This window comes from Meles meles, chromosome 2 (assembly GCF_922984935.1).
Source record: "Meles meles chromosome 2, mMelMel3.1 paternal haplotype, whole genome shotgun sequence".
In the NCBI taxonomy this organism is placed as follows: Eukaryota; Metazoa; Chordata; class Mammalia; order Carnivora; family Mustelidae; genus Meles; species Meles meles.
In genome coordinates this window covers 64,176,122-64,190,480 of record NC_060067.1, presented here as the reverse complement: position 1 = coordinate 64,190,480, position 14,359 = coordinate 64,176,122, and the positions used below count along the sequence as shown (strand labels likewise).

The window sequence follows — 14,359 nt, the reverse complement described above, 5'->3', positions numbered from 1 at the left end:
ACTCTGGGAAATCACGTAACCTCTCTGGACTGATATACTCTCTTGTTTAAAAAAAAAAAAAATCCCATGAGGTTCTTGGGAGGCGCGGGGGAGGCGGCTTGCGCAGGAATTCCTCTGGGCACCATAGAGTGAATGATCCGGGGTTTCCTGCCCAAGGAGGAAGCTGATCTGTAAAGGACCAGGCCTGGGAACCCCCTGCCCACCCTGCCTCGCTTGATAAACAACTGAGTTTGAAGGACTGGGCCGAGGGAGAAGCGGTGCCGAGTCCCGCCTCCATCTCCCGCCAGACCTGCCTGAATCTGGCCCAGGGTTTTCAGCCCACACCATTGCGCCGTTCCGATCTAACCAACATTTATTGGGCACCTTCTGTGTACACGCTGTATTGAAAAAGGGAATTCGAAAACAAAAGCGGGGAAAAGAAAGAGCTAGACGAAAAGAAACAAAAATGGGGAAAGTAGGGGGCACGGGAGTGGAAGGAAACCCGGATCCAAGCCGGCAACGCGGGCGGAGGCGCGCAAAGAGGCCAGCGCGAACGGGGGTCGCCGGCGGGCGACCTCCTCCACCGCGCAGAGGTGCTGCGTGGGGGAAGGGGGCGCGCCCGCCTCGCCTGCAGCTACCGCCTCTCTGGAGCCGAGGCGCGTCTGCAGAGCGCGAGCCGTTGCTCATTACTGCAATTATGTTGCTCTAAGTTTGCCTCGAACCTAAATTGCCAAAATTCGAGGAGCCAGGAGGCCGGGGAGTCCGAGCCAGAGGAGACACCTGATCCTGCCCCACCATTCCCCTACCCGCAGTAGAGTCAAAGACTCCAGGGCTGCGGACGCACCGTAAACTGGGAAAAATCAGAGCCACCACTATTCCCTGGACGCCCTCTCCTGCGGGGATTCGTTGACACTTCCCCCAAATCCCGGGAGCGGAGAAGCAGTCCCAGGCCCATTTCGCAGATGAGAAAACTGTGGAACGTTGAAATGGAATATCTTCCCTACCCAGTCACGCAGTCAGTAACCAGCAGAGCTGGGATGAACCACGTCGGCTTGTCTGACTTCAAGTTCAATACCATCCCCAGGACAGGAGATTCACCAGGGGTGTTCCAGAAAAGAACCCGAAAAATCTGTAGGAGCCGGTGTCCTGCGCTCCGTCACTCTTGGGTTGCTTAGTTTGTAGAGGACACAACTCCTTTCTGCGCCTTCGAGAAGCAGCGATGTACCTCAGCCCTCAAGCGTCTTTAAAGGACACGTGAGTCTGAGATCTTTTTAGGTCTAACTCCTCTCTCCTGGGGAGGAAGAGGCCCAGATTCGGGTTCTGGCCGCGCTTATGGGAACCCAGGAGTCTGTCTGGAGCGGCGAACCGCGCTCTACCACAAGCTTGCTTTCTTTTCTTAAGGAGAGGGAGTTGTGCGATTTGGGGACTTCAGCCCCACACTCCGGGACGGAGCCTTTGCCAGAGCTATCGAAATTGGAGGATCGGAGACCTAGGGTACCCTGGAACTTGTCCCGCGCCAGCTCAGAGCCCGCCGGGAGTGTCTGCGCGCAGCTCTGCGCTCTCTTGAAATTCCTAGGCAGAGCTCCGGCCCCTGGGGCTAGAAACCGCTCTATGTGCCCCAGACTCGTTTTCCACCCTGCACCGCGGCCTCTAGCTGTGGAAACGTCCATCCTTCCCAAGTCCAACGCCTGGTACTTGGAGTTCTAACAACGCTTGGCCTGCTGGCTTCCAGGGTTAACGGCTCGCTGCAAAAGCTACCTGTCCGGCGTGGAGTTTTGAGGCGCGGGGCAATGCGGGACTGAAGCAGGGCCGGGGGAGGGAAGGGCACGCAGATCTGGTGAGAATTAAGGCACGGCCCCTAACTCAAAAAGAAACAGAGCGGTGCCTGGAACATAGTAGGCTCTGTTTACTACGAGGTTATTTTCTGCCATCAACATCCTTGCAGAATTCCCCCCAGAAGGCTAAACTTGGCGGCCATTCAAATATATTCTCCTGGAAGCCTGAATTTAACCTACTGTATAAAAGAAAAACCAAGTTTGTGAGCATTTGGAGGCAGGGGCTCACATAAAGGACACACCAAGGTGGGAAGTGTACTGTTGCCTTGGGTTTTCAGTAAAGTGTTTTGTTTTTTGGGGTCGTAATAGGGAGTGTGAAGGCGTTCACATTCTGACAGCTCAAAATTAGATCCACAAACCAGGTCTACACCAGCCCAGTGAGTTAGAGAAGCAACGCAATGGCCTCCACCCCCCACCTGGCCTCCTGTGGGAAAAACAGGTTTGCAGGGGTGGGAATTGTCTGGATTAGCTGTCTACAGTCATCAAACCATTTGGGTGATTCGCTTTGTTTTCATAGACAGGTTAAAAGGGAAGAAAAAAGAAAGAGTCGGTTATGGGTCGCCTGAGCAAGTGTCGATTTCAGCTTAAAGTGAATTGGAAAATTGAGCCTAATTATCCTAGGTAATTGCTTCAATTCTCCACTTGACTTTGCTAAGGCAGATCTGTCCTGCGTGTTCAAAAAGGCACCCCCCACCCATCCCTGAATATCCTGTTGTCACCTTTGAAAGGTGCCAGTGTAAAACTACCATCATGCTGAAAAGCAATTGTATATGTGAACAGAAGGCAAGAAGTAAAATTCAAATAAAAGCCTAAATCAATGAAGAGATCGTTTCTTGTAGCTTAAAATTAATTTATTTAACAAATATAGCTATAATATAAATGATAATAAAATTTCAAATATACAGTATATTACACACAATCCCTTCCAAAGGGATTCTTGAGAGTCACACAAATGTACTGTTAAATAGAAACAGGAGTTTTAAATTTTATTTTACAGTTTTTTCTGGTACTGGTGAGAGAGGTCCCTTCAACCTACCTTGGCAACGCATCTGTGTCACCCGCCCTCCCCCCCCACCGAAGCAGACGTTTTGCAGTTGAAGTTCTCTGAAGTTTTCCGATGGAAGGACCGGGTTTCCATCTCCCCTAACATGCTCTTCTCTTTCTCTCCAACTGTTCTTATTTTCCAAAATCTTCACAGGAGAGTTTCTCTGTGCCTCTCCTGCCTGGTGTCAGAATAGGACGCAGCCACCCAGTGCGATCCAAACACTAAGTCTGCTGGGGACCACTGGGAAGTCTACACCTCTCTAACCCCAGTTTCTCCATCTGTAACACAAAGGGTAAATCTAGATTCTAGAAGAGTGTTAAGGGCCTCTTCCAGCCTCTTTGGGGAAGGGGATCAGACATTGGAAAGTGAACGCAAGGAGCAGCCTAGAATAAACCGATAAACCGGAGCAGCGTGAGGGGTTCAAGGGGAAGGAGCCGGGAGGTGCCGAACAAGAGAGCTCCTTGGGGGATGGCTCCTGCCGCTCGCAGGAGCCCGGGGCTGGAGGAATCAGCTGGGACCGAGGAGAGGCGACCCTGGGGCCCTCTATGTAAGGTGGTACATGCTGTAACCCACGTGGGCTGTGTAGAGTCCCACGGGGGCAACCGGCAGCGCGGCGCGCTGGAAGGGGCCGGAGGCACCGTAGAGTGAGGCGCCCGCCGCGGCCGCTACCGCCGCGGGGCCGCCAAGCGGGAAGGAGAGGCCGAAGGCAGCCGGTGGCAGCATGGGCTTGGCGGCCATCTTCAGCTTTTCCAGCTCTGCCTCCTGCAGTCTCTTGGCTTTGGCGCGGCGGTTCTGGAACCAGATCTTCACCTGCGTCTCGGTGAGGCTGAGCGAGCTGGAGAACTCGGCGCGCTCGGCGATGGACAGGTACTGCTTCTGGCGGAACTTGCGCTCAAGCGCCAGCAGCTGCGCGGTGGTGAAGGGCGTCCTTGGCTTTCGGTTAGTCTTGTGCTTACGCAGGGTGCAGGCTGGGGGGCTCAGCCGCCCTAGGGGGCCGAGAAAAAGGCAGGGCGTTAAGAGAACGGCGCGGGAGTGTAATCCGCCCACCGAGTAGCAGCAGTAGTCAATAATACCAGCTACTCATTTTCGTGGAGCACCTCGGGGCCAGGCACTGGGAGGGACACTTGGAAACGGTTTTCTTCAGTTGCCGCACCCCGCGGGGTAGACGTTCCTGTCTACCTCTCGAGAATGAGGAAACAAAGATTCCAGGTGAAACAGCCGCAGGTTCAAGGCCCAAACTTAACTGGGAAGAGGTGGAACGTCTTAATGCTAGGCGGCTTCTCTAGAAAGCCTTTCTCAGCGGGCTTCCTCCCACCCACGCCTGTGTTGGCACGGTAGGTGTTAATAAGGCGGATGGGACTTTAGACCCTGCGCCCACCCCGAGATCACATCTAGTTTCATGAATTGGCTAAACATGTATCTGTGCCCACCGGGTGGTCTGCGCTATGCTAGGCGGTGGTGCGGCATCCAACTCAGATCTAGGAATTCCACTCTCTCCCTTGCAACAGCATGTTCCTAACAAGGTTCTAAGGGCCGTCCCTGGGGACCCAGAGGGGGAGCAAAGCTTGCTGTCAGACTGTCAGAGAGGTGGCACCGGGGCCATTTCTCAAATATGGTGCCAGTGGGGGTGGGAAGAGACTTCTAATCGTCTCCATTGTCTCCTGAGTCTCTCCTACCCCCAGTGCCTTGGCCCTCTGGACACACACAATTGGGAGTGGGTGGGAGGGGGGACTGTAATCACTTGTCCCCACCTGTGTCTCCCATCGCAGAGATCAAAGGTGCCAGGCTTTTTCTTATGGCTTCCAAATGTACCTCAAGGATGGGTGGTGAGCGAGCACCCCGACAGAGGGCTCCCACAGGTCTGAGACTGAGTCCTCTTGGTCAGTCAACCCCTGCCACACTGGGCAGCAGAGGCCAGATAAAACGTAGAACAAATTATTTCCAGGACAACGGGGATTGCAACGACTTTGGGGTCTGGGCAGGAGCCCTAACCGAATTCCCAAGTCCTGGAGAGGCAGCTTTCCCTATCCAGCAGCCTCCCTTGGGAAAAATGAATTCAACTCGAGAATGTTTCACCATGCGGGTTTTGCCTAAGCAGGCATTTTTTTTCGTTGTTGTTGTTGTTTTAAATAATGATCCTTTGGGCTCACAGACCACCAGGATATGAGTCAAATGAAACCTCGTGTTAACATTCCCCCTTCTTCCCCGCTGCAGGCCGTTGAGAGTCCGGGAAGCAGTTGGCCCCCCACTCGCTTTCCGCCCGGCCGCCGGAGGGGCGGGCGCCGAGGGAAACGTCACTCCCTCCGGTAGGGACAGCACAGCCCGGGGCCACCTTCTCCAGCCATTAGGCCCAGGGAGGGGCTGGCCTTTCAAAGACGTTTAATCCCCTGATAAAAATCATTCCTCAGCATCACGCCATTGAATTCGGGTTGCTATTATGCTGCGCAAAATAATCGGAGGAAACGAGGAAAACTTGGGAATTTCCCGTGCTCCTGAAATATCTCCGAGCGTGTTTGCTGGACAGAGAAGCCGGGGGGCCATGAGGCCTTGGAACGACCCCGAACGCGCCTTTAACGGTTGGAGTCCGCTTCAGTGGCCCAGTCCGCGAGGTTTGGGAGCTTCCCACCTCAATGGAGGGGGCGCCTCCCACTAATTGACTTGGTGCCCCGCCCCCTCCACTGGAACCTGAGCGCCCCCTCCCACTAAATGACCCATCCACCAGGAGCACTAAGTATCTTCCTGAAACTTGAAGGGGGGTGGGGAAGGGGAAATTTTGCAAGAGGGGAAGAACCTCGTGGCAAAGAGATACTTTATTGCGGGGCGTGAGGGCAGTCTTCTACTGCGAGAAAGTGAAACTCTGAGCGCCGGGAAGATGTCCGTACTATTTGGACCCACCGGTAGGGATAACGGCAAAGTAACAGGGTTTGGGGCAGTTAGGGGATTGGGGACTCCTGGGGTCCTTTGATGGGGGCAGGAGGAGAGGGTGCCCAGAAATCTCGTCCTACAAGTTAATTCCCACCCGCAGCGTCCCCTGGCCAAGGCGGAGAGCCCTCGAAAGTAGACCGAGAGCTGGGTTTCAGCCAGGTCTCCAGCCCTTTAGCTGATGGAGTGGGGAGAGGAGTAAACCCTGCCTCCCAGCCAACCGATCTGCAGCGCCAGCTCCAGGTACCCAGCTGCAGGTACGCAGCCGCTGGAGACAAGCAGGCGCCAGCGCGCAGCCTGGCGTCCGCGGTTCCCCGCACCCACCCCACCCCCCGCCCTCTCCCCCGCCGCCAGGGTTCTGGCTACTTACTGGCTGGGGGCGGGGAGAAGCGGGGGTTCTGCATCCACGGGGTCCTCTCGGGCTTCTCGGGGCTCTCGGCTTTAACCAGCGCATCTTCTGGCAGCTTGAGAAGTCCTCCCACCGAGAAGTGGCCCAGTGGCCGCGGCGAAGACGGCGCGTCTGGGGCTCCCAGCGACCCCGGCCGGGCGCCCAGGGGCTGCGCAGAGCCGCCCACCGCCTGTGCGCCCTCGGAGGCCGCCAGGGCGCTCTCCTTGGCCCCGGGCTTCCTGTGGTCGGCCATGAGCGCCTCCACGCTGAAGGGCAGGAGTGAAGGGGATACTTTGGGCTTGGCCCCCTCCTCGTCTGCGCCCATGGCGGCCGCCGTGGCCACTGTGGCGCTGGGGGCCTGGCCCCCGCCTCCCCCCGCCGGCTTGCCGAAGACGGAGTCCTCCACTTTGACACCGAGTGGCAAAGAAGTCATGTCTGCAGCCGGGGCCATGCAGAGCCGGGCCCCCCTTCCAGCCGCAGCACGGCCCAGCCGCCGGGCATGGGCTTCGGGCGGGCTGGGAGCGCGGCCGGCCTTTGGGAGCGCCCGGGGCCCTGGCCCGGCGGGCCCTCGCGCGCTCGCCTCCCGCCCCTCCCCAGAAGGCCAGCTCCGGCGCTCGGGGCCTGGTTCCTCGCAGGCGCCGCGGCGCAGGCCGAGTTCCCGGGCGCACTCGCCGGCTCCGGGTCAGGCAGCAGCTCCCCAGAGAACTTGTTAATAAGGCGAGGCCAGCGCGGCGGCGGCCAATCAGCACCCGAGGGGGCGGGCCCGGCGCGAGCCATTGGACAGCGCTCCTGCGGACAGGCCCCGAGGCGCACTGGGCCGCGGGGCGCGCGGGACAGGGCCGGGCCCCGGGAGGGCAAAGGAGGGGAGGGGACGCGGGAGAAACTTTCTTCCGCGCTGCAGCCTGGGCCGCCTGCCTCTTTCCGGGAACCCGTCGGTCCCTATTTTTCTGTGTTCCTGGGGGACTTTTCTGCCCACCCCTCTCTCCCACGCCTCCCCTTTTTCTCTACTCCTTCCCTGGTTCTCTCCACCACGGCTTCTCCAACCTTCCTCTTCAGCCAGCTGCTGGGTCTGTTTCTCTGTGCCCACCCGCTACCTGCTTCCCCTCTTCTCTACCACGACCATTTGAGATGAGTCATTTCATGAGTATTTCTTTTATAGTTGAAAAAATCCGCATGGTTATTTACTAGAAAGACGGCTTGTTCGTTTCTTTTTCTTAGACGCCTTTATTTTCCTCCTGTTTCCATCTTTCAGATTTTACCTCTGAGTAGAAGTGGGCCTTTGTCTCTTTCTAAGCGCTGGACTGAAGTTTGCCTAAAGAAGCCACGTTCCCGTGGCGCTGTGGAAGCTAAGGATAAGAATACATAATATTATCCCGGGTCCGTAATAGATTTTCATTCATGTGTACTTTTACCCGCTGTGAACTTCCCCGGGAGGATTACAACACCTATACCCGCGACCAGCTGGGGGAAGGAGCCGCCGGGTCCTTTGGATATAGAACTTATTGAAATAAAACAAGCAGAAACGTCAACAAAACACTGGTCTGGCCTTAACGTGACCTCAGCGCGTCCGCGGAAACAAAAAACACATCCCTGTCTCTGGGTCCAGGATGGCACAAGGGTGGGGAGGCACATTTGTGGGAGGGGGCCGGGGTGGGGGCGGAAAGAGGATGGTTCCTGGGATGGATCCTTGGTAGCTAGGCTTGAGAACTTTTATTTTGCCAGTTTCGGAGGTAACGTGATTTTTTTTTTTCCTGCTTAGAAAAAAAAAATGGGGGAAAAGGAGTTGGAAGTGTGAGAGACTTAAGATCTATGCAAAGTCGGGTCGGGGCTCGGCAGTTTTCTGCGCCTCCTCTTTATGGCCTCTTATCCCGGGGCCCAGGCTGGCGGCTCCCGGGGAGCCAGCGGCGGTGATTGGCGGCTCATCCGGACCGGCCATTGATGACTGCGGGGTTCTAATCTCCAGGAAACACAAGGGGCTGCCGCGGCCATTTAGGGGTAATTATCCGAGCGCGGAGGGACAGCGAATTCCCTCGCCTTTTAACTGGGCCCAATAAAAGCTGTAGATTAGGGGCGTCCAGATTAAGGAAAATGAATTGCTAGAGCGGGAACTTTATTACCCTGAAGGCGTCTGGGGTCTGGCGGGAGGGGTCGGGTTGCGGACGCCAGGGTGATCGGCAGCCTCATATCTGTCCATAGGCTCCGGAGATATGTGCAGGCCTTGGGGCGGGTTCAGGAATACTTGCATCTGTGACATTTACGTCTCCAGATTTCTTACTCACCCAGGACTGCAACACAAGCATGGGGCGGGTTTGGGGCTTCTAGCTGGCGCATCGGGCCCAGCTGGAGGCACGGTGCATCCACGCGGCCTATCTTAAACTCACCGTACCCCGGGGAGGGGGGCGCGCCGGAGGAATAGAGAGTCCTTTCACCGGGCAGTGAAACTGAGGTCCTGGAGGGACGCCTGAGGGTGCAAGGATAGGGGACCCTACGATCCATTTTAGGGCCAACGGAAGGGAAGCTGAGCAAGGTTGTAGGCCGATCCCGCTGCTAGCAGGCCAGCCGGGACAGCGAACTTCCATTGCCTGCATTTTTAATTTATCTGTAGCTGAAACAACACCCTGCAGCCCAGCCGGAATCTCTGGACTGGGACTATAGCGGGAGAGGAAATCGAGGGCCCTTAGCTTTTTAGGTTATCGTGTCCAAAGCGAGCCTTGTGTCTTTCTGACCCGGGCTTGCTTTGTTCCACCGTCGTTTCCCATCTCAAAATGTTTGACTCTCAGATCACTTTGAGAACCCGATATAACTAAGAACTTCCTCCGTGGGAAAATACGCATCAGTAAAAACCACTTCAGGGGCTCTTACCCACTTGGAGTCCCCCAGCTAAGAACCCCTGCTTTGGGACAGAGCAGGGGCTCGAACCCCGAGAATGCAGCGGCGCAGCGCAGAGGGGTCTCAGGGCTGTCTCCCGGTGGCAGCTCAGCGAGGCCCAGCGCAGGGCCGGGGGCCGGCCAGCCCGGCGGCGGGAGAAGGGCCGCATCGCTAATTGCGGGGATAAACAATCTGTCACGATCCCTCAGCGCGCCTAATAGGCAGACGAGGATGTTGTTTTTAGGCGCCAGCGGCGGCGGATCAAAGGCAGCAGCCGGCGCAGGGGCCCTTGAAGTCGCGCCCCCGCCTCCTGGGAGCAGACCGCCTGCGCCCGAAGCCCCTCGGCCCTGCCGCCCGCCCGTAGGCATCCCAAGCCCGTCCTGAACCCCATGGTATCTTTTTAGGTTCGGTCTGGGTTCGCGTCTGCTCTCGCCGGGCGCGGCGGGCTGGCGGGCGTCATGCGTTGCAAGGCGAGAAGAGTGGGTCTGAAGAGGGAAAGGGGTTCAGAAGAGACTCCACGTGGAGTCCGTGCTCAGAAAAGCGCGCCGCTCTTCCGCCCAGCCGCCCCTGAGCTGCGGAGTAGGGACCCCCTCGGCCTCAGAGAAGGGAGTTCGAGAAAAGAAACAAAATGTCTAGGCGTCTCCGAGCTCGTGGTGGCGGGAAGAGGAGAGGCAAGAGTTTTGGGGCGGCGAGAGGGAGCATTCTCTGCATGTATTTTTGTCTGGGCCTTTCCGGATTTCCCCCTTGGTGGGTTTCTCTAGCTGACAGGGCCGGGGGAGCTGCGCCCGTTATCTCGCCGCCAACACTAACCCCCAGGCGCTTCTGCCCCGCATTTCTCCGCTCGGCCGCAGCAGTGGAGAAAGCCAGGCTGTAATTCATGCCTGGCAAGGGCAGGGCTGGCCCGCAGCAGATAAAGCTCGGGGACTGGTGCTCGCCTAGCATCCTCGCGCACTGCCCTCCCCTCCCCTCGCGCCTCGCTCCATCCTCCTCAGTTGGAGGAGTCTTAAAGCACTCTCCGTCCCCCCAACAAAGAGCCTCGGCGGTTAGGATCCTAAAGACGGATTGCCTTGTGTCCACTCTCTGGGCAGCTAAACTCGTGACGGGTTTGATCTTTTTCCTCCAAATGTTTGTTTTAGGAGGGTGTGCTGGGGTGGAGGAAGGGTGATGTCTTTAAACTCCCCCGTCGTAGGCAAAGACTAGTTTTTAGAGGGATCCCATCTTGAAGAGCGCTGTCACTATCTGGGTATTGCCGCGAGGATCGGAAGAGCCTGCAGGCTAGCCCCTCACTTGGGCATTGGTTGTCACCTCCGTCGGGTTTTTGTTTACTCCTCCTCCACCCCCTTTCCAGTGCATTTTGTGGCCTCGACCCAGGAATCCCGAGTGCATTTTTTAAAATGTGCAGCTCAGTGGGATCCCCCAGCAATTAGCGAGCCCCAAACAGTCCTCTTTAATAGAATGAATGTGCTATGAAAACCGATTACCCGGAACGATTTATTTTGGTGGGAATTCACCGATCTCCAGGAGGGCGGCGGCGGAGGGGGAGAGAGAGGAGGTATTTGGTCCTGAGGTTGGGGGTGGTTGGGGGAGGGTGTTAATGGCTAGACAGAAAGCACCAACTCGGGATCCCCCTGACCTGCTGAGGGGGCCTCACAATGCCGCGTCTTCCAGTCTTCTGGCCTCGGTCGCCTGGAAGTAAAGGGCTGGAAGTCAGAGGTTTGGGAAACTGTCTGGGAGTCACTGATGGTATCCTTCGGGAGGATTTCACAGCTTCCCAGAGAAAAACTCTAAAGAGCTGGGAACTCCAGGGGGTCTTCAGCTACTGGCTGAATACCTACAGCACGGATCCAGATCAAAATGCTTTCTGCTTTCCCGGGACCTGGGCAGAACTTAAGCCTTTTAAGAGTTTAGAAGACCTTCTTTAACGTAAAGTCAAAAAAAAAAAAAAAAAAAAGAGGAAAAAAGAAAAGAAAAAAAAAAAGAAAGAAAGAAATAGAAAAAACTACTTGTAAAAAATGTTTTCTCCTCCTTGCTAATTCCTCCGCCTTAAGTCGGCCCAGCTTGTTGGATGGAACTGCCCAAGTGCGGTGGATTTCACCCAGCGCCAGAAAGAAATAGACAAGTCCGACTCCCCGCTTCTTCCCCCTTTCCCGCCCTTCCCCCACTGGCTTCTTTCCCCTCGTTCAGGCTGGGGCTTCCTTGTGTCTTTAAGTTCGGAATCGGGTGAGGGGGCCTGGATCGGCGGGGGAGAGAGGGGCCCCCTTTCAAATGGCCCAAATTAATGTGATCGCGACATGAGGGTGCACTTGGGGAAGATGAAAGCGGAGGCCGGCCGGCTCCTCCTAGAGCTCTATAATTATAGATAATATATCCCATTTCAAAGCAATTAGACCAATCAGGCGTAACGAACCACTTTGCTGCCGACGAATAACAAAGGCGCACGGTTATTTAAGCCTGGAGATGTCAGGGAGACCCCGAGGCTCCGGGGGCCGACCAAACGTCTTCCATCCTGGCTCTGCCCACCCTGCGCCGAGGAAGGCTTGCCCTTCTTCCCCGCCAGGCGCTGCCCAGCCCCGCTGAGGGCCCCGTCTCGGTTCTGGCAAGGGTTAGGGGATTGGAGGGAATGGGAGAAGAGAATTTGACTTTTATTGAGCTGGTGTCAGGCCTCTCGTTAGAGGTCTCGAAAACTTTATCCGATTTAATCCTCTCAACCCTGGGAGATGCGCACTATTGCAGTCCCCGCCCCCCATGAGAAAACAGAATCGGGGAGGTAAAGCGTCGTGTCTTCTCCGGGATCACGCAGCTAGTTAGTGGTGTCGTCGGGATCTGGATGTAGGTGGGTCTGAACCCCCGAAATGCACTCCTTCCACTGCAGGGAGCCATCTCTCTCACTGCGCTTTCAAGAGATGAAATGAACGCATTGAAATAAGGAAGATGCCGGCAGCCTTTGGTGGCACCTCCTCCTAGCCCTGCCCCCAATCCACAAAAAGTGTGTTGGGTTCAGCTCTTAGTGCCCTTCTCTCCTGCTTCTCCCCCACTGCCTACCACCTGCTTGAGAATCTTGAACAGTTTTCAGTTTTTCTATGAATTTATCAAATGTCCAGGATCTCCGTTCTCTCAAGAGAAGAGAATGGACACGGAGGAGTGTGAGATGGACTAGCAACCAATGGCTGAGGGTCAGTTTTTCTGAGCCTCAGTTTATTCACTTTAAAATGGGCATGCTCTGGGGCGCCTGGGTGGCTCAGTGGGTTAAGCCGCTGCCTTCGGCTCGGGTCATGATCTCAGGGTCCTGGGATGAGTCCTGCATGGGGCTCTCTGCTCAGCAGCGAGCCTGCTTCCCTCTCTCTCTCTGCCTGCCTCTCTGCCTACTTGTGATCTCTCTCTGTCAAATAAATAAATTAAAAAAAATTAAAAAATAAAATAAAAAATAAAATAAAATGGGCATGCTCTTTCCCAGCTCAGATACAGTGAGCTCGGCCCTTGGCGCTCCCTCAGCTGCTCACCAGGTCAGGCTGCTGGTTCCCGCTCTGTGGCAGATTCCCTGCCCTGCTGTGAGCACTAGGCATGGGGGGTGGGGGTGCTGGGGCCTTCCTCTGGACTGAGGGATTCCACCCCTGCAAGAAAATCCAGGGAGGCCCAAGGTACCTGTGTTGGTGGGGAACCTGGGATTTCACCCCCAGTTCTGCAACCCTGGGAAAGAAACAGAGGGAGAGACCCAGACAGGGCAGGCAGGGAGGGAGGGGCAGGCCCAGTGAACAAGAGAGTCTGGAAGGCAGAGGAGCCCAGGCAAAGAGAGACAGCCCACAGCCACGATGCAGCCTTGCTGACAGCCGGAGCCTCCGGCCGTCCAGGCACTTCTGAGAGATGATGTATTAAGTGAAATGGAAGGCCAGTTTGGGGTACCAAGGAAATCCAGAGCTGACACTAGGAAAAAAGAGCCCTGGAGGGGAGCCTAGGGAGTGGCCCTCAGAAACATGGCCCTGGCCTGCCATCAAGGCAGCCTACAGAACTTTGTGGGATGCTCCCCTTTTGGGAGGAGGGGTGGAGAATGAGGTTGGAGGAGCCCAACCACGGCCCCTCTCCCACCCCAACTTCTACACCATTCCTCTTTCTCTGGTCTCTCTCCCCTGGCTCCCCGGCTTCTGACATTCTTTCCCTACATCCTCTCTCTGTCTCTGTCTCTCTCTTTCTCCAGAAGGGACTCTTTCTTGATCTTTTAGGATGGATCTCACAGCCTCTATCTCTTCCGCTCTGTAATCTCTGTCTGTGATTCTGTCTCTCTCCCGTGCCATGTTTCTTTTCTTCCCTGCCTGTCTTTCTCAGATGGAGTCTCTCTCACCATCACCACCCCTCCAGTCATGCGCCCATGATATAGTTAGAATTACTGCCCTCAAGTCACTCAGAAGCTAATGCAACTCCAGCCAGTTCTTTCTGCAGATAGTGTCCAACCTCTGGAGCAGCCATTCGCACCTTTGAGAGCAGTGGGGAAGCACCCCTCCCCGCTCTGGCTCCCACCTCTCCTACCAATGGCCTGGAGCTAGTAATTTCTCCTCTGAGTCTCAGTTTCCACATCTGGACTGCAAGTTGCACAATATACCTTCCTCCTAGGGCCAGTGGGAGGGTAGGAAAGGAGGGTGGCAAAGGTGCTGCTCTGTGGAAGGCCATTGGCCCTGCTCTGCTCTGGACCCAGGGAAGGACACCAGACCCCACCTCACTTGGCCCTTCCCTCCTGACCTGGCCTGCTATCTCCAAGAGGATGGCCCCTCCCCCCCAGAGTCACAACCCTTTTGCGCTTTCTTTGCACCAAACCTCAGCCATCTGGAAAGACAGCAACTGACCTCTGCCCTATGCACCCCTCCCTGGGGCCTCCGGGTCTCCTCCCAGATCCTGGAGCCTCCCTTTCCTTGCCTGTCAACTGGGACCAGGATATTCATCCTCTGAAGTGAGCTGAGGTGCTCCCAGAGCCTCAGCAGCCGCCTTCCTGAGTAGAGTGAAGGGCTAGGGGAGGCAGTGGCTGGGACCCTTCCAGCACGCTGTTAAGTGCTCAATCAGTGCTCAATGGAACATAGGTGCTGCATAGATAGGGACACTGAGGCCCAGATATACTGGAACTAACAGAACTGGCAGAACTGGCACTAAAATGCGGGTTCCCCAAACCTAACCCAGTGTTCACCCTTCCCCGCCCCCCGGGGGCGGGACGGTGGGTGCTGGTGGGAACCCACCCTGACTAATCACCCACATGTGCCAGATGCTTCAAATGCCTTGGGACGGTTACTTCTCACAACAGTCCCCGAGGTGGGCTTCTCTCTTTCCAGATGAGAAAAC

At 56.2% G+C, this 14,359-nt stretch overlaps 1 protein-coding gene across 1 annotated transcript; it reads right to left on the bottom strand.

Moving 5' to 3' along the window:
• Positions 1-2,656: 2,656 nt before the first annotated feature.
• Positions 2,657-6,838, bottom strand: MSX1 (msh homeobox 1). The gene is made up of 2 exons (XM_045997206.1): positions 6,152-6,838; positions 2,657-3,845 (listed from the first exon to the last, which is right to left on the bottom strand). Exons 1-2 carry the CDS (start codon positions 6,618-6,620, stop codon positions 3,403-3,405), a joined length of 912 nt encoding a protein of 303 aa, XP_045853162.1. The 5' UTR covers positions 6,621-6,838; the 3' UTR covers positions 2,657-3,402.
• Between the last annotated feature and the right edge of the window lie 7,521 nt (positions 6,839-14,359).